The sequence below is a fragment of the Marmota marmota genome, unplaced genomic scaffold, assembly GCF_001458135.2.
Source record: "Marmota marmota marmota unplaced genomic scaffold, marMar, whole genome shotgun sequence".
Classification (NCBI taxonomy): Eukaryota; Metazoa; Chordata; class Mammalia; order Rodentia; family Sciuridae; genus Marmota; species Marmota marmota.
The window spans coordinates 6,718,821-6,742,877 of NW_026000241.1; the positions used below are offsets into that span (position 1 = coordinate 6,718,821).

General features: G+C 54.1%; 1 protein-coding gene across 4 annotated transcripts in view; it reads right to left on the minus strand.

Annotated features, from left to right (window-relative positions):
• Nucleotides 1-24,057, minus strand: part of Ell (elongation factor for RNA polymerase II) — a 58,682-nt gene that overhangs the window by 19,734 nt on the left and 14,891 nt on the right. For 2 of the 4 annotated variants that reach the window (XM_048795474.1, XM_048795473.1), the window contains exon 2: nucleotides 3,096-3,143. In XM_048795474.1, the coding sequence (XP_048651431.1) occupies nucleotides 3,096-3,143 (48 nt within the window). Of the gene's footprint in view, nucleotides 1-3,095; nucleotides 3,144-6,316; nucleotides 8,186-24,057 lie in introns of those variants that run through there. The other 2 variants (XM_048795475.1, XM_015488902.2) reach the window with 2 other exon arrangements.

The following is a 24,057-nucleotide window of genomic DNA, read 5'->3' on the forward strand; positions in this document are numbered from 1 at the left end:
AAAAAAAAAAAAAAAAAAAAAAAAAAAAATACACACACACACACACACACACACATATATCAACACAAACTGTCAGGCATACACCTGTGATCCCAGCAATTTGGGAGGCTGAAGTAAGAGGATTGCAAATTTGAGACCAGCCTGGGCAACTTAGTGAGACCCTGTCTCAAAAAAGTCCTGGGATGCAGTTCAGTGATACAGAACTTGCCTCACATGTTCAAGGCCCTGTGTTTCATCCCTAGCACTGAAAAAAAAAAAAAAGAAAGAAAGAAAAAGAAAAAAGAAAAGAAAATCTTTAAACTTAAAGAATTAAAACAGGAAGGGCTGGGGCTGGGACTCAGTGGCAGAGTGCTTGCCTGTCATGTGTGGGGCACTGGGTTCGATCCTCAGCACCACATACCAAAAAAAAAAAAAAGCAAATAAAGTCATGCTGTCCACCTACAACTACAAAAATAAAGAAAGAAAGAATAAAAACAGAGGGCTGGGGATTTAGCTCAGTGGCAGAGCGCTTGCCTAGCACTGAGTTTGGTCCTCAGTCTTGAAAAGGAATAAAAAAAAAAGGGGAGAGAATAAAAACAGGTGGCAGTGTGGGTCCAGGTGTGTCCATGTAACACATGCAGGGACCTAGACTCTGACCAAGCAGGTTCTCTCCAGCCAGAGGGCTGCTCAGGTAGCGTTTGTGTTCTTCATTGTGTTCAGTTCCCAGTGAACTCGCAGAGTAGAAGCACATTATGCTTTCTGAAGAGAGTGACTCGAGTGGCTGACCATGATGTCCAGGAGCAAGCAGCCTCTGCCACCCAGTGAAGGGTCTTGCTTCCTCCTCACACCCAGGTGTTTTCTAAGTTACAGGTTGTGTCCACCTGAGGTTTCCAGGCTGCTTGGTCTCTGCATAAGGATGCTCCTAATTCTGAGACCCCCTTATTATTATTACTTTTTGGTACCAGAGATTGAACCCAGGGGTCCTTTACACTGAGCCACATCTCCAGTCCTTTTTATCTTTTATTTTAAGGCAGGGTCTTGCTAAGTTGCTTACAGACTTGCTTACTTGCTGAGGCTGGTCTTGAATTTGTAATCCTCCTGCCTCAGCCTCCCGAGTGGCCAGTATTACAGGCATGCGCCAGTATACCTGGCTATCCCCTGATTTTCCTTCCTTCCTTCCTTCCTTCCTTCCTTCCTTCCTTCCTTCCTTCCTCCCTCTCTCCCTCTCCCTCTCCCCTTCTTTCTTTCTTTTAGTTGTAGTTGGACACAATATCTTTATTTATTTATTTTTATGCAGTGCTGAGGATCAAACCCAGGACCTCCCACATGCTAGGCAAGTGCTCTACCACTGAGGCACAACCCCAGCCCCTATCCCCTGATTTTTTTTAGGGCATTTCTAAGTTGAGGGACCAGAGCCCCCTCAACAAAGCATCAAGCATGCCTGTGGCTAAACCCTTGGACACAACACTAATATTACTCCTGTAGAATCCACTCTTAGGCACACGGACACGGTCAGAGACCTCAGACAAGTGCTGTAGACTTTCTAGAGACCTTTGTCCAGACCCCACTGCTGCACACAGTCCTAGCATCTGGAACAGCCCTGCTGTTTGAAAAAAACTACTACTTTTCTTTCTTGTTTCATCAACTGGGATTTTGCTGATAAGTTCTGGAGGTGGGGCCAGCCAGGTGGGGTTTCATTTCCCCTTGGAGTTAAAAGCTTACCAGTGCTCCCCAGACAGCCACAGCCATGGTGTCACGAGAGGGCAGAAAGCCCAAGGGCACACGAGCAAAAAGCAAGTGCAGCAAAGTATGTGACTCCAGAGGCCACATGTGCCACAGGTGGCCCTGCTCTCAGGGAATCTGGCTCCACAGAATCTGTTGGCTCTGCTTGTCAGCTTCCTGGGGGCCTGTCTCTCATGGCACTTACTATAGTGGTGAGGTGGGCCACTGTGTGCTCAGACTAGGAGGAGATGCACACCAGTGGCTGAGCTTGTCCTGGGCCACAGGGAGGACACTGTTCTACTGACATCAAGTTCAACCTGCAAACACCCTTTCTGGTGGACAGCCTCTCCCACATTGTGTGGACTGGGAGAACGAGGGATGGAGGGAAGAATGTCCTACTGCTCAGGAGGTCAGGATGGCTCTGAACACCAGGGGGCACTGTGGAGCCAAGTAAGCACAAGTCAAGGCCAGCTGCGCCTTGACACTGACCTCTGACCCCCGGGGAAGGTAAAGGGGAGGTGGCCAAAAGGTAGTCACAGATTCAGGAATCCCACCATCCACTGCACTCCAGTTCAGGTGGATGACAGAGGTATCTATAAATGTAGCTATCATCTACAACCAATTGGGTGGAAGTAGGTAAAGATGACCCACAGGTCTGAGTGGCCCTGCCCAACAGCTGAAGGCCTTAAGGGGGAACTGAGGATTTCCGGAGGAGAGAGACACTTCCAGGGCAGCCTGGGGCCTCTGACCTGCCTTAGGGGCTGCAGCCTTTCAGGAGCTGCAGAGACTTCCTTACTATGGATCCTTTCACACCTGGTCACACAGGCACTTGAAGATACACACTGCAGCACCCAGGGGCTCTGGAAAGTCCGCTGACCATCTCGTCCACCCTCCTGCTGTGAGAAGCCCCAGGTGGGAGGAAGAGTGGGTACAACATGGCAACTTCAAACACACACACGCACACATGCAATCCCAATGGCTCGGGAAGCTGAAGCAGGAGAACCCCAAGTTCAAAGCCAGCCTCAGCAACTCAGCAAGGCACTAAGCAACTCAGGGAGACCCTGTCTCTAAATAAAATACAAAATGGGGCTGGGGATGTGGCTCAGTGGCAATGGCTTCAGGAAGGGGGCCTTCTGAGGAGAGCTGCCCTCTGCCCAGCAACAAGCTGCCATGGGCACTGGGAGCCTGGCTGAGGTGGCCGTGGGCCTAGGGCCACCCAGAGGACCTCAACTGGACACAGGCCAGGCTGACAGGCCCAGGGCCCCAACCTGGCACAGCAGTGGACCGGGCCAAAACGCTGCCTGCCCTGAGCCTGCTCCGTGCCCTGAAGCAAGCGCAGGCTGAAGGCGGCGGAGCTCCCTTGAGCGCAAATAGATTAAGGCAAAAAGACTTACCCCTTGGCTTCCTTGAAATCGGATTGATGGTCTCAGTGAAAGAGAATCCTGCAAAAAAAGAGGGGTGGGTGTCAATAAAGACCTTTAGAAATGTGGACTCAAGTTTCCATTATGAAGGAGCAGGACCTCAAGGACAGTGATTTTAGGAAAGGTGAAAGAAAACACGCTCGAGTGTGGAAATTGCAGGGCAGGCCACCAGAAGCGAGGTTTGGAATGGTCAGCAGGAGCTCTCGTAGTGGACACGGCCAGGGCCAAGGGGGGGGAACCAGGAGCTTCACAGGCAGGCAACAGGGAGAGGCTGGCAGCAGGCCCAGGACTCCAGACTCAAGAATGTGTTCCATGTCCTCAGAGGCCATTGTTGGCCTGTGGCTCCCATGGGGAGAGAGAAGGGAAGCAGGGCTCAGGTGTCCGTGGCCCCACAGTCCTACCGGGAAACAGAGAGGACAGGATGCAGCGACCCAGATCACACAAACTCCCTGAGCCCCTGCATGTGTGGAGACGGCCCTTCTCCATTCTCACAGTCCCTGTTAGTCCCCAGGAAGCCCTAAACTGGCTGAGTCCCGCCTAAATACGCCCTTCAGGTGGAACCCGGAGCGCAGCAGCCAGGATCCCTCATCTGTCCAGCGCCCCAGCACAGTTTCTGAGCAGTCTATCACCTGCTTGGGACATCAGAATTTCTAAAGAAAAAAAACTATACTAAAAACCTAGAAGCATTAGCTCCCCAGAGATCAGACATCTGGTGGCACTGCGGAGAGAACGTGGGCCCTGAGCAGGCACCCTCCGAGTCCCAGAGCCATCCATGGAGGGTTAGGACTGGTCACCTTGACCCCCAGCCCCCAATGCCCCCCTGCACCTGCCCATCCCCTCAAGGTCCAGAACCGTCTTCCTGCACAAGACACCCACCCAGGCCCACTGGTGTCCCCTGCTCTCCTCTCCTTGGCACTCTGGCCTCCCCACTCAGACCCTGGTTCCAGCTCCACTGGTCAGAGGTCTTCCCAGCAAGCAAAGCTCCACTGCGTCTGCAGGGGCTTCCTGCCGATCCCGCCCTCTGCAGAGCAGACCAGGGGCTAGTGGAGAGAGAACCCACCTGTGCTCCAGGGGACAGAAGCAGACAACACCACCCCCCGGGTCAGTTCTGAGTCTGCCCTTTGGAACTCAGGCGCCTCCCAGGTCCGCAGCTGGAGGCCATGGCCGAGGCTCCCCCTTTGCATAGGGAGGCATGCTAACAGCCTGGGGTACAGGGGTGCAGAGAACAAGAACCAGAGCCCAGGCCCAGCACTGGGCATGAAAGGAGGTACCACAAGCAGGGACAGGGCGGAATGTGAGGGGACTGGCTTCACTAGCTCTACGATGGCCTTGAGCTAAGAGGGTCACTTGGCCAGCTGAGACCCTATGGCCATGCATGGCGCCCAGGGAGAGGCTCCAAGGGCCCCCTCCTGTGCGGGTCCTGCGATCCAGACACTACAGGCACAAACATCACCGTGCTGCAGATGCAGGGCAGCTCAGAAAGGGCTGACCCTGGCCCACAATCCACAGCCTGACCACCACCCGGGTGGCAAGGCACTTGGGGATATGCAGCACCTAGCAGGGACCACAGCTGGACTGGGCCCTCAGGAGTGCAGCATTCAGTGACCATGGCTTGGAATTCAGTTGTGGACGGGCCTGAGGAAGAAGACCTACAGGGGTCCACAGATGCGTGGGAAGACGTGGGGTGCCCTGACTCCTCAGGGAATGCAAACCCTAACCGCAGGGAGATCCCTGGATGCACCCAGCCAGCCAGCTAAGACCAAAGAGGTGGATAACACCGAATGCTGGTGGGGACAAGTGAATCCAGAAGTATCCAGAACCCTTGCCAGCTGCTAGTGCCAACAAACAAAGTGCAGCTGGGATGGAGACAGGTCTGGCAGGTGTTTTTCTCCCCCCTGGCACCGGGCATGGAACCCAGTGCCTGGAGCATGCTAGGAAAGCGCTCTACCCCTGAGCCCCACACCAAGGCCCTGGAAAGGCTGGGGAAGGTTACATCCGCAGCATTCCCGCTCCTGGGAAGACCCAAGAGAAGTGAATGCTCTTCTTAATGAAAACTTACACCTGAACATCCCCAGTAGTCTCCTACAGTATCCAAAAAAGGGACAACAACCCAAATGTCTGTCAACTCACGGAGAGACCCACACGGCAGAATATTCCCAGCAATACAAAAAACAGACTGCCACGGACACGCACAGAAGAACCTGAGCACCAGCCAGGTGGCAGAGATCCACAAATTCCCAGAACAGGCAGAACTGGAGACACCAAGCAGGTCAACACGTTTGCAGGGCCAAGGAGCGGAGCAGGAGGGGGTCACACTGGGGCTCGCGGGTGGCCAGACACTGACAATGCGAGTGCTTCATGGGACGCATGCTATATACCTCTGTGATGCCGCTGGCTGCCCTCTTGACTTACACGGGGTCTTTGCCAACCTGGGGGCTTTGGAGTGACATTCTCTGGACACACGTAGGCCATTCATGTTGGGACTGAACCAGAGTGCCACACACGCCCAGCTCACACTCCGACACTCAGCTACGTCCACGGGCTCCATTCACCATTTTTTTTTTAATATTTATTTTGTAGTTACAGGTGGACACAATATTTTACATTTATGTGGTGCTGAGGATGGAACCCAGTGCCTCGCATGCGCTAGGCGAGTACTCCACCACTGAGCCACGGCCCTGCCTCGTTCACCATTTTTAACACACAAGTGAGATGAAGCGGGTGAAAGGAAACCAGCGAAGACATAAGATCCACACAGAACAAAGGAGCCCCCACAGCAGAGTGACCCTGCCTGTCGTCACTTCCAAAGACCTCTGTGACACTGAAGCATCAGCCCTCACGGGCCAGGGAGTGTGAGACTGAGACCAGAATCAGGGAAGGGCTCCTGGTGAGAAGCCAGGGGGGTACACCCTGGAGTGGGGTCTGGGGATGCTGAGGTGGCACAGAGCAGGTGGGGCGCGGCCCCCAAGCCTCCACAGGCCCACGTTACTCCAGCACCATCATCTACTGCTCACTCCATGCCAAGACCTCTGTGGGATGACCATGTGACAGAGACAGGGCCACAATGTGGCACAGGAGCCAGGAAGGTGCACCATCCTAGGACTGTGCTGGGGGTCTGGTGGTGGGGCCACCGATGACAGCACCCTCAACTGGCTCGGCTCTCCCACCATCCCCGCCATCAGTGAAGCACTCACGGCCTTCTGTAGCTGATGCCAACCAGGTTGTCTGGATGACTCTTCCTCCAAAGTCGTTCACCCCCCAAGGGTATTTCCAGGAAGAGGACTCAGCAGTCAAGAGCCCAGCCTTTCTCTGCAACACTCGGACAGCCAACCTCAAGTGCCTGTCCCCACGTGACCTGGCTGTCAACACAGATCTGGGCTCCTGGCCATGTGAGCTTGTGTAGTGTCTCCTCCCTCCAGCAAACGAGGCCCTTCTTGTCAACAACAGAGAATTTCACTAGGACCGTCCTCTTACACACACACACACACACACACACACACACACACACGGGGACAACACTCTGCATACCACCTGTCCAGCCATTCACAAAAATGGGCATCCAAACCAATATCCGACTAAGTCACAGTCCCTGTGCAGGCTGGCAGACAGGGCACCTGCTTCCCAAGACACAGAATAAAGGGAGGAGCACTGCTCGCTGTTCCCAAATGTGTCTGATGATGACAGTTGTATTATAATGGCACTTAGCCCATGTGTCCAACAGGTGACAACCAGTCAGATTAACCAGTGTCAGGGAACATGTGTGACAAAGGGCAAGCCCTGTCTCCTGGCACCAGAGCTGCCCCTCCAGGCAGGTGGTCTGATTAACACAGCTGTAGCTGCTGGGCTGGCCATGGCTGTCAGCCTATCAGCTACTCCATGACAGTGCAGGTAGCCTTGACCCCTTCTGCAAAGTTCTCCACCCAGGTACCTTCGAGCAAGCTGCCCACCTGCCCCTGCATATCCCTTGGGTTCCCAGAGGAAACAGGCCCCACCAGCACCGCAGGGGAAGGGTGTCCCTCAGAGGGCTGAGGAAGCCTCTGACTCGGAGTGTCCCGAGTACCCGCACGTGTCCACCTGTCTCAAACTCCCAGCTCAAGAGTTCTAGCATCCTTTAAAAAAAATGCCACAAAATAAAAATTGTGACAGATTTAAAAAAACAAATTTTCTGAAGAGTTCCCGAGTGCACTAGAACTGTGTTTCCAACATCCAGCAAAGCGGCCAGCAGGCACCGACGGTCTGCGGTGTCTGCGGGGGAGGGGCTTGGAATGGCATCTATTTTTCCATCAAAGTAGGGTGGCTGTTTTCTTAAACAAAAGTCCTCAGGTGACACTGAGCAGCTGCTATCCAACAAATACACTTAATTTAAATGACTCCCAGCACACCCCTGTCACCTAAGAACCTACTGATGGAGCCCCAGCCAGCAAGTCAGCTGTGGAGCGAGGGGCAGGCTGAAGAGAACCCAGCATCTGATGGCCCCCCTTTTTATTTTTTTCGCGGGGCTGGGGATGGAACCTGAGCTCTCCCGTGTGCCAGGCCGACCCTCCGTGACTGAGCCCCACCCCCAGCCTGTGAGCTCTCCTGGAACCCTGCCTCCTGGGCTTGTCTCAGTCAGGCTGCTTGTGGGTGTGGCGGTCTCAGCACCTGCTGGTGAAGCAGCCCCGGCCTCCGTTCTCCCCCTCTCCCCTGCGGCGGGTGGAACCATCTAGGACTCTTTCTGCTCCAGTCAGCAAGCTGAGGGCAGACACAATGTGGGTCCCACTAGGAAGTCGAGGGGTATCTGCTGGGCACACGATGCACAAAGCCCCAGCAAAGGCCTGGGTGCCAACCCTGAGGACCTGGGGGCAAGCAGCCAGGGCAGCACCCAGCCCTGCCCCATGCCAGCACCCAGCCCTGCTCCATGACAGTTAGCGTCCGGAAAGGTGCCCAGCAAGGAGCAGGTGCAGAGCAAGGCCTGCCCGAGCCAGTGCTTGGGTCTGCCCCTGAAGCAGTGGTACTGCACACTTGCAGCACAGGAAGACCTGCGTGGTGACTGTTCCCAAAGGCTCCTAAGAAGCAGGGGCAACCCAGCCTTGCAGCCGCAGGCCCACGCCCTCCCGACTCCTGTGGGCAGTGTGCAGAGAGCTGAGACCCAGCTGCCCCGGGGAGCAGCAGGCAGCCCTGCGTCCACCAGCACTGCAGACCCCGCGTCTGGGAAAGGGGGAGCGGGAGGGGGTTTCTGGGAACACATCTGTAGTGACATGCCAAGAGCAGTCTGTTAGCAGAGTATCGCTGAATGCCACCACAAAACTTGGGGAGCTCAAAGAGGATCACGCAACTGGTCTAAACACAGCAAGTCTGAATTCCGGCGCCCTGGGACACAGCAGAGTCTACCCCACTCAGCACTGGTGTCCAGCACAGTGCCGGGCACACAGTGGACTCAGGTCATGTTTGCTGATGGACGGACCGAAGGACAAATGGCTGCCTCGCAGAATCCCCCTGGCCCCATACAAGCAAGCACCCATGTAGGCCAGGATCTGGGACCCAGCGGGTCTTCATGGCAACATTAGAGAGCGGGACGGACAATCCAGCCATGGCTCCCCACAGCGGGCACAGGAGCCTAGAGAGGGGAACGAGTGAAGGGATCCCCAATAGCCCAGAGCACTCCTGAGGAGCCTCCAGCCCACACGTGCGGGGAGCCCAGGGTTGGGGAGGCAGAGGAGACTGAGGAGGTCAAAGGGGCTGGGACACGCGGGCAGAGACCCCAGAGAGGTGGAGCAGGGACTGGGACCTGCACAAGGCCTGAGTGGCTGTGACTGAGAGGACACTTCAAGAGGCAGGGCTGGGAGCCTTGGAGACACCGAGGGCACTCAGTGGGACAGCTAAACTAGCCCTTGGGTAAAGACCTCTCTCAGCTCCCCTTATTAAAAGGAGCTGGAAAACAATTCCAAGGGACCGACTGACCCACTCCTGATCAAACTGCCGGCAGCAGCAGGAACACAGCCAGCACACTTCAGCAAGGGCAGGAAGTCCAGCACCCCAAAACAGAATCCTCCAGACACACTCCAAGCTGCAAAAGCATGACCCCGGGGTCGGGGAAAAAGTCAGTCAGTAGAGGCAAGCCCGGAGGACAGAGAAGGCAGAATTAAGAGATGAGGCTGGGGTGGTGGCTCAGCGGTAAAGCGCTGGCCTCGCACATACAAGACCCTGGGTTCGATCCTCAGCACCACATAAAAAAAATAAATAAGTGAAATAAAGGTGTTGTGACCAACTACAACTAAAAAATAAATATTAAAAAAAAAAAAGAATTAAGAGATGAGCTTCAGATTCGCTATTATAAATTTTAAAAGCTTGAATTGGGTACATAGTTCGGGGTAGAGGGCTTGCCTCACATGCTCAACACTGTGGGTTCAATCCCAGTACCAGATGAACAGACAAGTAAAGAAAAATCAATAACGAAGGCTCCAGGAAGCCAGGTGTGATGGCACACATCTGACATCCCAGTTGAGGTAGGAGGGTCACAGGTTTGATCTCAGCCTGGGAAACAGAGTAAGGCTGACCCACTCCTGATCCAACTCCTGACACTACATGCTGCTCCAAAGAAGGAGGGTGGGGTCCAGGGCTTACATTAACCAAACCTGAACTGATGAGAAGAGAAACAGGAGGAACCAGGAGAGAGACACCGCAACAGAGAAACACATCTGAAATGAGAAGTTCACCAGGAGGAATGAACAGTAGACACTGCAGAAGAAAAGCTTAGTGAATGGAGACAAAACCACAGAAACTACCAGAATGAGTCACACAGTGAATGGACATCCTAAAGGAAAATAAGCCTAGCCTCGGTGACTAGGGGGACGCTGGCCATGAGGTCCACCATACACAGAACTGGGGCTGTGGTGTGGCTCAGAGCTGGCGCGTCTGCCTAGCATGAGAGGCTCTGGTTCGCTCCCCAGCATGCAAACCAAACCAAACCAAAAAGTCACAACGGACTCATATCAGAGCCCAAAGGATGGACAAAGCATCTCAAAAAGTAATGACTCCAAATCCACAAATGTGATGAACACTACGAATTCACAGATCGCAGCCTCATCAGCCCCACCATGAAAACCAAGAACTGGGGGGGGGGGGCGGGCGCAGCAGCAGGTCAGCGCAGCCCCAACCGATACTCCATGCACTCCCCATACCTCGGTCACAGGCCCAACAACCACCAAGGACATCTCCAGAGCACAGGGTAAAACACAGCCAACCTTGAATTTCACAGACACACGGATTGCACCCGGGGGCACGCTGGGCAGAGGGCGTGTGGGACCCAGACAAGGCGGGCTCATTACTTTTCTGTAAATACCCTTTGAGGCACTCAAAACAACAGTCAAGTTCAGGTTCTAAAGGTGGCACTATGGATAGTGACAAGAACACAAGGACTAGGACGGGAAATGGGCTGGACTGCGGGAGGCAGCCCAAGGCACTGTGCCCTAAGAATAAATGGTGGGCAGCGACAGTGTGGGCACTCCAGGGCTGCCCGCTGCACCCAGAGGGCATCAGCAGATGGGCATCTACAAGCAGGTAGCCAGAGCCCAGATCGCAGGTCACGCCAGGCAGAATCAGGCGTTACCCTGGACCCACCTGGGCATGGCGGGCTGTCCTGCAGCCCTTAGGGCTGGCTGCTCCCTCCAGGACCCCACAACTCACAGAGTCAGGGCCCACCAATGTCATTCTCATCTAAACAACAGGACAAAGGGCCCAAACTAGCCTGTGGCACTGGTAACAATAGGCACTGTTTCTTGGTCACTGCAGTAGCTTTGGGGCTGGATGTGAGAAGTCACTGGGTAACTGAAGGAAAGGACACCCCTCCCCGCTGTCTGCACACCTGGATACCCCACCCACCCAGACTCCACAGGCCCTCTGAGGGATCATGTCACCCCCATTGCAGGGTCAGAGGTGACATCCTCCCCCAAACCCTCTCTAGTTCATGAGTCCAATCAGGCCCCTGTGGGTTAAAGGTCTGTGTCGCACTAGCTTGGCACAGGGATAAGCCAGGAGTCCCCACAGACAGACACAACTCCCTGGTACTCTGCTTTGGGCCAAGGGCCCCAGCCATGAGTCTCGAGGCCTGGCAGAGTCACAATAGCTGGACCACCAGGGCCAGGAGCGTTGTCCAGGACAGGTGGGGAGGTGGGGGCCAGGCTACGTGTAGGCTGAGAAGCCTCTCATAGAGGTCATGTCTCAAAGCAGCACAGCAGAGACATGGACATCTTGTCACTCGGCCTGGATGCCTGCTGGAACTGTGGCGCACACTCAGGAACCACCTCAGGCAGTGTCCCTCCATGAAGAGACACACTTCAAGAGAGGGATATCTGCGGAAGGAAAGGGGGAGGGGGTGGGGGCAGTGTCAGGTGGCATGAGGCGGGGGAGGAAACCTTGAACACTCACTGCTGGTTTGAGAACAGGACAGAAGGAACCTCTCCATGACCCAGAATCCCCTGATCCTCTCCCCAAAGAGAAGAGCACTTCCTAGGGTGAAGCAACAGGAAGTGGTTCATGAAATCCACCTCCAGGCCTAGCGACCAGTTTACAGAAGTGCAGCCGAAAAGCATCAAGTTACATCAGCAATCCTCAGCCCCAGGGACACTGGCTGTGTCCGCAGACATTTGTGGTCACCACAGGGTGGGGGTGCTGCTGGCATCTGGTGGGTGGAGGCCAGCTACTCTGATCCATGTTCCACAAGGCACAGGACGCCCCTACCCGGGAGAACAATCTGGCTCCAACTGTCAGAAGTGCCAGGCTGAGAAGCCCTGGGGCTGACCCTGCCACAGGGAAGTGATCGTCACAGCAGAGCCCGTGTCACAGCAGAGCCCATGTCACAGCAGAGCCCGGGAAATTCCACAGACAAGAGACCTGGTTCCATAAGAATAGATGAGAAGAAAAAGGATTGAACCTTCCAAATGACCACAGGCTCCAGAGCATGTGGACACTGATTACCCAGCTACGGTGGCAACGTCAGGGACATGGTCAGGTGAAGGTACACGGGGCAGGGCTCCAGTGATAGTACAGTGGCTGTGGACTGGGCCAAATGTGAAAATGTGCCAAGATTAGGTTAAAGCAAGTCCTTATCTCTGGACATTAAATCTTGTCATTAGAAAGGTCAAGGGTAAACAGAAAAGATATCTGGGATAGTTTTTAAAATGCTCCAACAAAACAAAATATTCGGAGTAGGACAAAGGGAAGAGGAGAGACGTGAATGGGCGGGGCCTGATTTTGGCAGAGCCCTGGTACACCTGCCACCAGCCTGGGGGACTAGGAGACCCTAGCTGTACCCCACAGGCTGCCTGAGGGCACACAATGCCTACATCCCCTCCCTGGGGTCCAGAAGCACTCCCTTGGCTTGGATGCTAACTCTGCCTGGACATCACAGTCCCCTGCTGTCTACATGGGTCCATGCGCAGGCGCATGCGCGCACACACACACTCACACACACACACACACACACACACCCCATGATGGGAAACAGGGAAGGAAGGACATCTGGATCTTCTCTAAGAGTGTGTTGCTGGTTCTACAGAGCAAATGTCAGTTCACACGCACTGATTTGACAGAGCTGGGTCACGCTTCGCAGAGGCATGTGGGGCTGAAGAGAGGTGGTTAATCCTGGGAAGAAGCCCGGCCAGCAGCCTCCTGGCAACAGCCCCCCACCTTCCAGTAAAGCGAAGATGATTGAGAAACATCTTTCAGGAAACCTCCCTGGCTTCCTGGCAGGATTAGAGTGGGACACAAGGGCTGTTTAGACTGTGAGCCACGAGCCGGGGGAAGGTGGGCCCAGTAGGTCTGGCTGAACCCACATGTTCCACCCCGAGAAGCCCAGAGATCATGGTCACCACCAGGTCAAAGCATAGAAGGGAGGGGACCCTTGGCAGCTCCTCCTTTCTGCTGGAAGGATGACACCAGCTGTGACCGGATGAGGAAGTCCCAACAAAGGGACTCCAAGCTGCCATGAGCCAGGTGAGCCACACAGGAGCCAGCAGAGTGGGTACTTCTATCTAAATTCATGGAGAAGCTCAGAAGCTTATGGAAAAAAAAGTCTTTGAGAAACCCTGAGAGGGCTGGGGATCTAGCTCAGTGGGTAGGGTGCTCACCTCGCATGCACAAGGCCCTGGGGTCCATCCCCAGCACACAAAAGAAAAAAAGAAATCTTGATAATTAGAAAAGACCACACAGACCATTAGGGGCCCTAACACCCTCTTATGAGTTTTGCTTGCTTTTTTGGGGTCAGCAAATAAATACTGCCAGAGCATCATGGGCCAGCTCCTTTCTGCTGGACTTCCCATGAGCAGACTTGGAACCCAACCCTCCATTCATACCCAGTCACCTGCAATCTCAGATCCATTTTCTGTCCCTGTGATTCTGTCTCTTCCAAATACTCATGTAAATGGAACCCACCATGATTATCCTATGGCTACTGGACCAAATGACCACAAACAGGGTGGCTTTAAACAAAAGTTCATTTTCTCTTAGATCTGAAGTCAGTATTGCTAGGCTGAAACTGTGGTGTCAGCAGGTGTCCTCCTTTGGGGGCTCTCAGGGACAATGTTCCCTGGCTTCGTGATCCCAGGTGTTCCTTGGCTTGTAGCTGCGTCACCCTAACCTCTACCTCTCCGATCCTGTGGCTACTGCCTCTTCAGTCTGGACCAAGTCTCCCTCTCTTTTATAAGGACACTATGACAGACAGGCGTGGTGGCGCACACCTGAATTCCCAGCAACTAAGAGGTTAAAGCAAGAGGACTGCAAGTTCAAGGCCAGCCTTGGCAACTAGCAAGACCCCGTCTCAAAGTGAAAAATAAAAGGGGCTGGGGATGTGGCTCCAAGGTAAAGTGCCCCTGGGTACAATCCCTAGTACCAGTACCTAAATAAATAGATAACACTAGGATGACATATAGGGCCCACCAGCATAATTCTGGACAATCTCCCCTTCTCAAAACCTTTAATTTAATTCCATCTGCAATGTCTCTTTTTCCATATTAGGTCACAGTCGCAGAGTCCAGGGATCTACTGAGATCATTGTTCCGTCCACCACTCATACTTAGCATAATGCCTTTGGGATTCATCCATGTGGCTCTCTGGGAAGCTCATTCCTTTTTATTGCTGAGCATTTTCCCACTGAGTAAATATGCCACCTTCTGTTCACTCATTCGCCCTGAAGAACAACAGTTGTTTCCAGTTTGAGAGATTAATGAAGAAAAGGCTGTAACACTCACAGGCAGGGTTTCGTTTCATTTGGTGACTGCCCAGGACCTCCACTTGCTCACGGGAAGGGTTTAACTTTATGAAAACCATTCCCAAGGACTGGGGATGTGGCTCAAGCGGTAGCACGTTCGCCTGGCATGCGCAGGGCGCTGGGTTCGATCCTCAGCACCACATAAAAATAAAATAAAGATGTTGTGTCCACCGAAAACTAAAAATTAAAAAATTCTCTCTCTCTTAAAAAAAAAAAAAATACTCCTAAGTGGAACTATGTTGCTGTTTCTCGAAGCCATGAGGTCCTCCGTCGGCCAGGGCCTCTTTCCAACACCATAACTTTGCCTTTCCCCTCATCATTATCACTATTATTTTGCAGCACTAAGGGTTGAATCCAAGGGCGCTCTGTCACTGAGCTGCATCCCCAGCCTTTATAGTTTTGCAGGGTCTCACTAAGTTGCTAAGGTTGGCCTTGAACTTGAGATCCTCCTGCCCTGGTCTCCAAGTAGCTGCGACTGCAGGAGTGAACCACAGTGCCCAGGCTCTCTCATTACTATTTCGCCTTTCACATCTGCCTCAGCTCAAATAAAGATATGAAGGAGTTGCCCAACATCACAAGCTGCCTACCCAAAGTCAGGAGGGGCAGGGTCCTCGCTCCGCTCCTGAGCCCTGGCCACTCACAGTGAGATCAGATGAAAGTAGACAGAAAGGAGAAATAAAGGACAAGAATATAAGAATTTAACTAGGCACAAGGGCACACACCTGTAACCCCAGCAGCCTGAGAGTCTGAGGCAGGAAGACTGTGAGTTGAAAGTCAGCCTCAGCGACTTAGTGAGGCGCTAAGTAACTCAATGAGACCCTGTCTCCAAATTAAATACAAAAAATGGCTGGGGATGTGGCTCAGTGGTTGAGCACCCCTGGGTTTAATGCCCACTACTAAAAAACTAAAATAGGGTTTTAATTCAGAAGTTCCTCATACTTTTTACAGGTCGGTCACTCCCTGAGCCAATCCCTCTCCCAGGCCAACTGTTACACCCCAAATTCCTGTGAAATCTGTAAATCTACCTGTGCACTGCTAATTAAACCGCCAATCTGAAGCAAAGAGAAATATAACATCTTGAGGAACTTATAATTCAGGGAACTTTCCAGTGCTATCTACTGGTCAGATAATGAAGACCTCATCAGTGTAAGAATCCTGAGAGGATCCAGCCCACCAGAAACCATCATGTCTTAAGATCGCCAGGCTAATACCATTCCTACACACCCACCCTTACCAGCTTTCCTTTAAAAGAGCCAGGGCCCAGTGACACACACCTGTAATCCCAGCAGCTCAGGAGGCTAAGACAGGAGTTCAAAGCCAGCCTAGCAAAAGCAAGGCACTAAGCAACTCAGTGAGACCCTGTCTCTAAATAAAATACAAAATAGGGCTGGGGATGTGGCTCAGTGGCTCAGTGCCCCTGAGTTCAATCTCTGGTACCAAATAAATAAATAAATCAGCCAGGAACCCCCTCAAATGTGACCCTCACTCTCAAGACTGTCCCCATCCTCCCTTGAATGAGGATCTACCTTCATAAATAAGCCTCTATCGGTGCCCTGCCTGGCACACGCTGGAATTCTTTTCTGCCAGATGTGCCAAGCACCCTGCTGGTCTGAGTCAAGCTCTCCCAGCTCCAGGAACTGCTGGAACCCTTCTTTGAAGACATCTTTTCACCCATGGAGCGTCGAGGAAGCCACTCTCAGCAGCCACCTTCTGAGCCATGTGCCCGCAGAGGAGCACAAGTGCTGGGTGGCTTTTGTTTTCTTTTTGATCTTTCACAAAAGCTCACCGACAGCTGGACTGAGCTCAGTGTTGGCACCAAGGAACTTCAACGAGGCCTCTGAGCAGCACTCCTCGAGCTCCCCAAGCCTGCCTCGGCCACAGCCTGGGCGCCTGACCAGTGCTCCCCTCTCCCCACGCTGAGTGACCACAATCCTCAATGCCTGACAGAGGAAGGTGAGGACCTGGCCCATGGCCCAGGCCACCTGGGTCCTCTGGGCTGGCACAGGCCTCTCTGGGGGCTCCCACTCTGTCTGAGGTGAAAGGAAATCTGCTCTGGTCCCACATTGTCACCTCCCCTCCTCAGACCCCAAGCAGGGCCTCCACAGGGTGTGTCTGAGAATCAACTCTGTCCTGTCCTTCCAGCTCAAGAGATCCTTCTTCACCAGCTCATCTCCCCAGCGCAGAACCACTCGGAAGTGTGCTGATGTGGCCTGTAGACAGCTGTCCCCAGTAGGCCCCCTCAGGTCAGGCACTTGACCTGTCTGTATTTCAGGCCACTTCCCTTGGGCAGCCTTGCCTTAGGGCTCAGTCCGTTTCTGGCTGGACCCTCAGAACCGCCCCTCTCTGTCTCAGCCTCAATACCTAACTGCCTGCCTGGCCAGCTCCCGGCCCTACCTGGGGCACAGTTCCAGCAGCCTCCCTTCCCCCCTCCCTGCACATGAACCCCCACCTCAGGAACCCATCTCCATACAGGAAGCCCACAAGTCCAGGACCAGTCCACCCACCCAAGCCCAGGGTGGTCCCATGTTAGGCCTCTGGGGAAGACAGAGGGCATCCCCTGCCCACATCTGCACCCCCTCATGGTCACTGGGAAAACCACCAGGTAGGAAACACCTGAAGGCCCTTGGCTTTTGTTTCCCCCACAGCCTGGCCATCCCTCCACCGACCTCAAGGGCAGCAAGAGACCTCTTAGCACAAACACCCTCAGGCTGCCTCCCCAAGACGCAGCCCCTGGGCTGGGGACCTGTGCTGGCAGGGTCTGGAGGAGAGATTCAGTGGGAAGGCCCCAGGAATAGGCTGGGTGCTGGCTCATGACCCTGGCCTGTTGATACAAACCTGGAGGGACTCTCTGGTTCCAGGTTTGGGGAGTGCAGCCAAGGAGTATCAGCAGGCGTGGTGAACAGAGCGCACAAGGGCCTCCTGAACCAGCAGACCCCAGGAGAGGGCAGCAGAGCTGGGGAACGTGCCCAGGACCCGGGGTGAATGGTCCATCAGTCTCGGTCGTTGGCCACCTCACCAAGGCCACCCCTGAGGCCCTCAGAGACCTAGGGTTCTGAGAAGGATGCCACCTCTTAAGCAGAATCTGCGCCCTGTCTTGGTGCCTCCTTGTCGGGCTGGTACCTGGAGGCCCTGAGGCTTGGCCCCAGCCCTGCTCTTGTGATTCATCTTATCTGCCCCTCTGCAGAGCTCATTCTGCATCTTTTTAACTTTCTTTTTTTAAGAAACAGAACCTGATGTGGTCAAGGCGGGACTGTACTGGCCCTGCGGGGAAACCCCTGGACCAGACCGACATGTCCTACATCCTCCACCTCCAGAATGACTCTGGGACAAGGACTCACAGGGCTGCCCAGCACTCAGGCTGCATCACCAGCAGAGCTGAGCCGCCCCTTGGAAGAGCAGCTTCGGGTCCCAGTGGAATCGAGCACTTGATTTCGGAGAGGCCCAGGTGTTTTATCTTGAGAACAACAGGCTCTTCTGTTTACCCAGATAAACAGAGTGTAGTCTGTACTCTCAGACTATACTCAGCAGGACCCAGTGAGCAGGCCCCACCCTGCCCCATCCAGCTGTAATCCCAGCCACCAGCTTCTAACACCAGGAGACCTCTCTGCCTGCTATCCCTGCCCCATGCCAAGCACAATCCACCAGGGTGGGCAGCACAGGCTCTTGCCTTTACCCGCCACCTGCCAGCACCCCTGAGAATGGGCTCCAGAGGGTCTGCCCAGGCCGCCTCTCCTCTTGGGTCCTGTCTCACAACGATCAGCTTGTGCTCAAGTTAGGTTGTATACAAGCACACACCAAGACCTGCCAACTTATTTCTTTCCAGAAAGATGACCACACAGCATAACAAGAATCGTCACCAAACTGGACTCCTGCCCCAGAATGCAGAACCCAGAGGGCACCCTTGTGAAGCCCTTAGGGCCCATGGAGAAGGAAGCACATGACACTCTCAAACCCCACAGGAGGTGGCTCATGCTGGTAATCCCAATGGCTCAGGAGGATCTCTAGTTCAAAGCCAGCCTTTGCAACTTAGTGAGGCACTTAGCAACTTAGTGAGACCCTGTCTCTAAAGAAAATACAAAAAAGCCTGGGGATGTGGCTCAGTGGTTAAGCGCCTCTGGGTTCAATTCCCCATACAAACAAAAAACAACCACCCATAAGAGTTTCTATGCCAGTGGGCCACATGTTGCCAGGGCCCATCCACAGCAGGTCCCAAAAACTCAACAGTGTATCTGAGGGGCTGGGGATGTGGCTCAAGCAGTAGTGCTCTTGCCTGGCATGTGTGTGGCCCGGGTTCGATCCTCAGCACCACATACAAACAAAGATGTTGTGTCTGCTGAAAACTAAAAAAAATAAATAAAGATTTAAAAAAAAAAAAAGAGAGTGTATCTGAGAGGCCGGGGAACTCAGAAGCCAGGGCTCTGGGTGGTACTGCATCCTCCCAGCTTCTCTCAGGGAAGAAGCAGGTCACGATCTGCCAGGTGCCTGGTGCCCACACACCCTCAAAAGCCTGATTATATGTCTTATATATAATAACAATTTATATTACATATAAGTCTTCTATGGACAGGGCTGAGCACTTTGAGAACCACCATCAAGCAGATGAGGGCACCTAGGTTCAGAAAGGCCAGAGCCTTGTTCAAAGTTGCCCACTCAGTAATGGCAGTGCGTGAGCTCAAACCCAGGACTCTTTCAAAGTGAGGGGTGGCAGGCTGCTCCTTCATGGTGTGTCTTTTCTTCTGACTGTCCTTCCACATTGACAGACTCCCTGCTTCAAACACCTGTCAGCTCTCCATAACTGGCTAATCGGTGTTCTGGGCTGAAGCTGCAGGGGGCAGGTGTCCCCATATCTACACATCTGTTTTCATCACCCGCCCATGGGAGAAGGCTTGCCTGATGGCAGGAGGCAGCCAGATGTTTGGAATTTGCTTTTTTCTGGTACCAGGGATTTTACCCAGGGGCACTTAACCACTGAGCCACATCCCCAGCCCTTCTTGTTTTTTATTTTGAAACAGGGTTTCTAGTTGCTTAACGTCTCGATAAATTGCTGAGGCTGGCTTTGAACTTGTGATCTTTCTGCCTCAGCCTCCTGAGCTGTTGTGATTACAGGCGTACCCCACTATGCCTGGCCATAATAATCTGCCTTTTTACAGAATGTACTGTCACCTGCCTTCAAACAAAAGTGACTGATTCAAACAAAAGTGACGGGCTCAAGGTGACAAGATAAGCCTCAGGAGCTAGGATTGTGGCCCAGTAGCAGAGCATTTGCCTTGCACATGTGAGGCACTGGGTTCGATCCTCAGCAACACACACACATACATACATACATACATACATAAATAAATAAATAGAAAGAAAGAAATAAGATAGACCTTAAAAAAAGAAAAAAAAGATAAGCCTCAGGTGCTTGCCCCTAGACGCTGACATGCGCAGACTCCAGAAGGCAGCGGGTGCTCTGGGAGCCCTGCACAACAACAGAAGTATCCGGGAACAGTTCTCAGCCCTGTCACACCGGACAACCCCTCCACTATGGAGAGGGAAAAGGAAAGCAGTGCAGGCCTGAACAGACCTCGAGCTGGCGACACCCCACCACCCCAGCTGCCCCTGCCCCCGACCCTGTCCACCCATGGCTTCCTTCTCTGTGACTTCCTCCAGCTCAGATCTTGCAGGCCCCAGGTGCTCAGCCCCTGCCATCCAGGCCACAAACCTCTTCCCAGCCAGCTCCAGCAGCTTCTCTGGCCTCCTCAAAGGGGGGTCTTGCCCAAGCACCTGTCATATCACACAGAAGGCCTTGACTGTGGCCAATGGCACCAGCAGGTTTGGTTCTGTAGCCCCTGGAGGGGCCCACCCTGGCCCCCTACATGGTATTCGGCAAAGCACTGTGACCTCCTGGGCCACCATCCAAAGCATTCCTCCCTGGCTCCCCAACCAACTCGTCGGCTGGGTCAGAGGCTTCTGACTGCCAGGGCGGGCTCACTCACTAGATGCCTGGAGGAGGCATTGGGGGATCAGTGTGCAGAGCTGTCTCTGCCCTCCTGAAGATGAGACTCAGGAGGAAGGAGTCCACCCCACCACTGCTCACCCCTGGGGCCAATGACAGGCACAAGGACACCTGAGTCTGCACCTGGTGAGCGGAGGCCGTCGAGGGCCTTGACACACTGAGCACGCTCGGACGGTCCTGAGGGCCTCTAACCCTGCACACAGGGCTGGTGGGACGGTAAGACATGGCAGCTGCATCTGAGAGCAGGGCCTCGGCCTGGCTTTCTCCCCGGACACAATCTGGAAATAATCTCGAAAGCACAGAACAGTACAGGAACGGGCCACCCCCTCAGCCCCATGCGGGCTGCTGGGAAGTTTTCCCCACCAGCCCCCGCATACTCCCTCTGCGCACCCCCCCTCCATGCTCCTGTGCACACGAGCTGTCCCGAGCCACTGGCGAGCAGGCTGCATGCCGCGCCCCACGACACCACCATTCAGCGTGTTCCAGCGCCAACACGGCAGCCACCAGCCCCTCTCCATTATCCACACATTACTTCAGGCCACTGCTCACCTCCACGCTGTCACCTGACTTGGCAGCATCCTCGTGTCATTTTCCCCGACTCAGAGCTGGCCTCATCAGCTGCCTACAACCTGCAAGCTTTGCTATTTTCGGACGTTCGGGGCTCTGACGTTTCTGGAAGGCAGACTCTTCCATCTTTCTTTCCTAGAGTTGGCTGTGCTTCAGGTCTGCCAGTGTCACCCTGACCAATCGTGCTGCGTGGTCCCAGCTGAGGGCCGCAGGGTGACCTCCAGCTGGAGGCTCTCAGGGTCCATCCACTCCTCACTGAATGGCTACTCTGATGGTCCAGACAGGGCTTCCCCCTGCAGCCGCTCTTCTCCCTGCACAGCTCCCAGCAGACCCTGCTCCACACCCACAGCCCTGGGCTTGGCACCACTGTCCTCAGCTCACCATCGGCCCTTGGTAGACATCCTTCTCCCATTCTCCAGCAGTGTGATGGTTAATCTCCTATGGCAACTTGGCTAAGCTATGGTGCCCAGCTGTTGGGTGAAAAACATCAGTCCAGATGTTGCCATTAAGTTATTTTTACATGAGTTTAACATTCAAATCAGTAGACTTTGAGTAAAACATGATTCCCTCAGGCTGTGGGTGGGCCTCGTCCAATCAGTTGAAGACCCAGAGAAGAATACACCAAGATGCCAGGAGGAAGGAGTTCTGCCTCTAACCTGCCCTCACACCCAGGCTATAATGTCAAGCCGCCCTGAGTCTCCAGCCTGCTGGCCTGCCCTGCAAATCACAGACTACCCCACCACCCCACTTGGGCCAATTCCCTAAAATGAACTTCTCTCTGTATCTCTTTCTCGGTGCGTACGTGTATACGCACACGTGCTGGTTCTGTGTCTCTAATACTCACAGAGACAGACGTGACCACTGCCCTTCACAGTGGTCTGAAGTGCATCACTGTCCTTAACATCTTCAATGTGCAGACTGACCCAAACTGGTCCTGGGCACCCACTCTTGACTCATTCCCACTCAGGCTCTGGCACCCTGAGTGGCCACAGTGTTCGGAAGAGGCCCGGTTTCAAGGCCTAGCAGCCTCCCGTTCATCTAACAGCAGTGACTAGCAAGCCCTCTGCACACAGCGCCCCAGGCCCCCAGCTGGGGAAGTCGGTTCTGCTAGGACACAGCTTGCCAGCTCAGCTCCGAAGTCCTTGAATTTGAGTGAGAAGAAAATCTGCCTCCACTCTCCACGAACCACGGCTTATTTTCTTCCTTTACAGAGGCAGGAGGCAAGTAGAGGACAGTACAGGCCTGTGACTCTAATACACTTTTTTTTCCCTTTTTTGTTCCCAGGAGTGCTTAACCCCTGAGCCACATCCCCACCCCATTTTACTTTGACACAGAGTCTTGCTAAGTTGCTGAGGCTGGCTTTGAACTCTTAATCCTCCTGCCTCAGCCTCCCAAGCTGCTGGGTTTAAGGCGTGCACCACCCCGGCTCTAATACACTTTTGTGGTGGTGGTGGGTGCCGGGGACCTAATACACTTTATTTTTTAATAGCACTATTGATCACCTTTTTAAAATAATTTTTTAAATATTTATTTAGTTGTAGATAAACACACAGTGTCTTTATTTATTTTTCTGTAGTGCTGAGGATTGAACCCAGTGCATCACACATGCTAGGCAAGCGCTCTGCCACTGACCTACAGCCCCAGTCCTTGAATACGCTTTTAATCATGGTTGTGTTGATACCTTAAAATGACGTTCAGCTCACCACTAATTATGACAGTTAGATCGGCCACTGGATCTTATTACTAATGCATTAATGGAGTGAATTCATTACTGGGTCACATCACATGTTGCCCCCCCCACCCCGACTTCCCAGTACTGAACCCAGGGGCACTCTACCACTGAGCTGCACCCCCAGCCCTTTTTATCCCGAGACAGGGTCTCACTAAGCTGCCCAAACTGGCTCAACCCCCCAAGTAGCTGGGGCTGCCTGGCGTCTCCTGTTCTTCTCTGCGCTCTGACAACTCCCCCGGCACACCGCTCCGCCTGCCCCCACCACATCTGCAGGAGGTGCCCCCAGGCCCTTCAACGACTGAGGGAGGAGGAGGGAGGCACTGAGGCCCAGGAGGGCAGCTTGGTGAAGGGAGCTGAGCCCCAGCCCACCTCCAGGCCCAGCTGCCTTCTCCCGCCTAACTCCAATGAAGGGGCCCCCTTGCTGCGCTGTGTTCCTGTCGCTCTGATCCAGTGTGGCTCCTAAAGCTGGCAGTGGCGAGCGGAGGTAAGCCAGGCTCCTTGCCCTCCTGCATGGAGACCCAACCACAGGGAACCAGGAGGGAAGGCAGGGTCCGCGCTCATGGAAACAAACCACTTCTGTAAGACCAGAGGCTTGTCTGAGAGAGAAGAAGGCCGGGTACATCCTACAGGGCAGCTCGGGGACCCAGGTGATGAGAAGAGTCACTGTCACTAGAGCTGCCCACGGGCCGTGCTGGGAAGCTCTGCCAGCACCTTCCAGAAGAGACGCTCTCTGTGCCACAATTCTGAGGAGCTCACCCTGGGCTCTTGGCAGCATAATGGTCCCTCTGTCCCCTCCGAAGCCAAGGCTGCTTCTGGACTGCTGGCCAGAGCGGAGAGGGCCAGACTCCCCAAATACAGGCCAAGCTGCTTCATCTTGAGCAGCAAACAGAGACGGCTATGAGAGCGAGACGTCCGCTGACGAGGGCAGGGAGCTGGATGAGCTTCCACCCAACCCCTGGAGAGCCGGTGGGCGGGCCCAGGGCAGCCCCCCACAACCAGGGAGGGAAGGCGCGGCTCGGGCCACCTCCATGCCCAGGGCCACAGCAGGCTAAACAGGAAGGTGGCTTGCAGACCCACCGGCCACCCATCCCTGACCACTTCCCCCTGCCCCACCGCCAGGCAAGCGCCAGGCCACGGAGCCACACCCCAGCCCCAAGCCCACTCCTCACAGTTCTTTCTGCTCTTTTGTCTCAGGTGGCGGTGGCCCCACAGGAGACAGTCCCACAGACTGCTGGGAGGTGAGGTGACCAGCCCTACAAGAGTGAAGTGAGGGGCTGGGGATGTGGCTCAGGCGGTAGCGCGCTCGCCTGGCATGCGTGCGGCCCGGGTTCAATCCTCAGCACCACATACAAACAAAGATGTTGTGTCTGCCGAAAACTAAAAAATAAATATT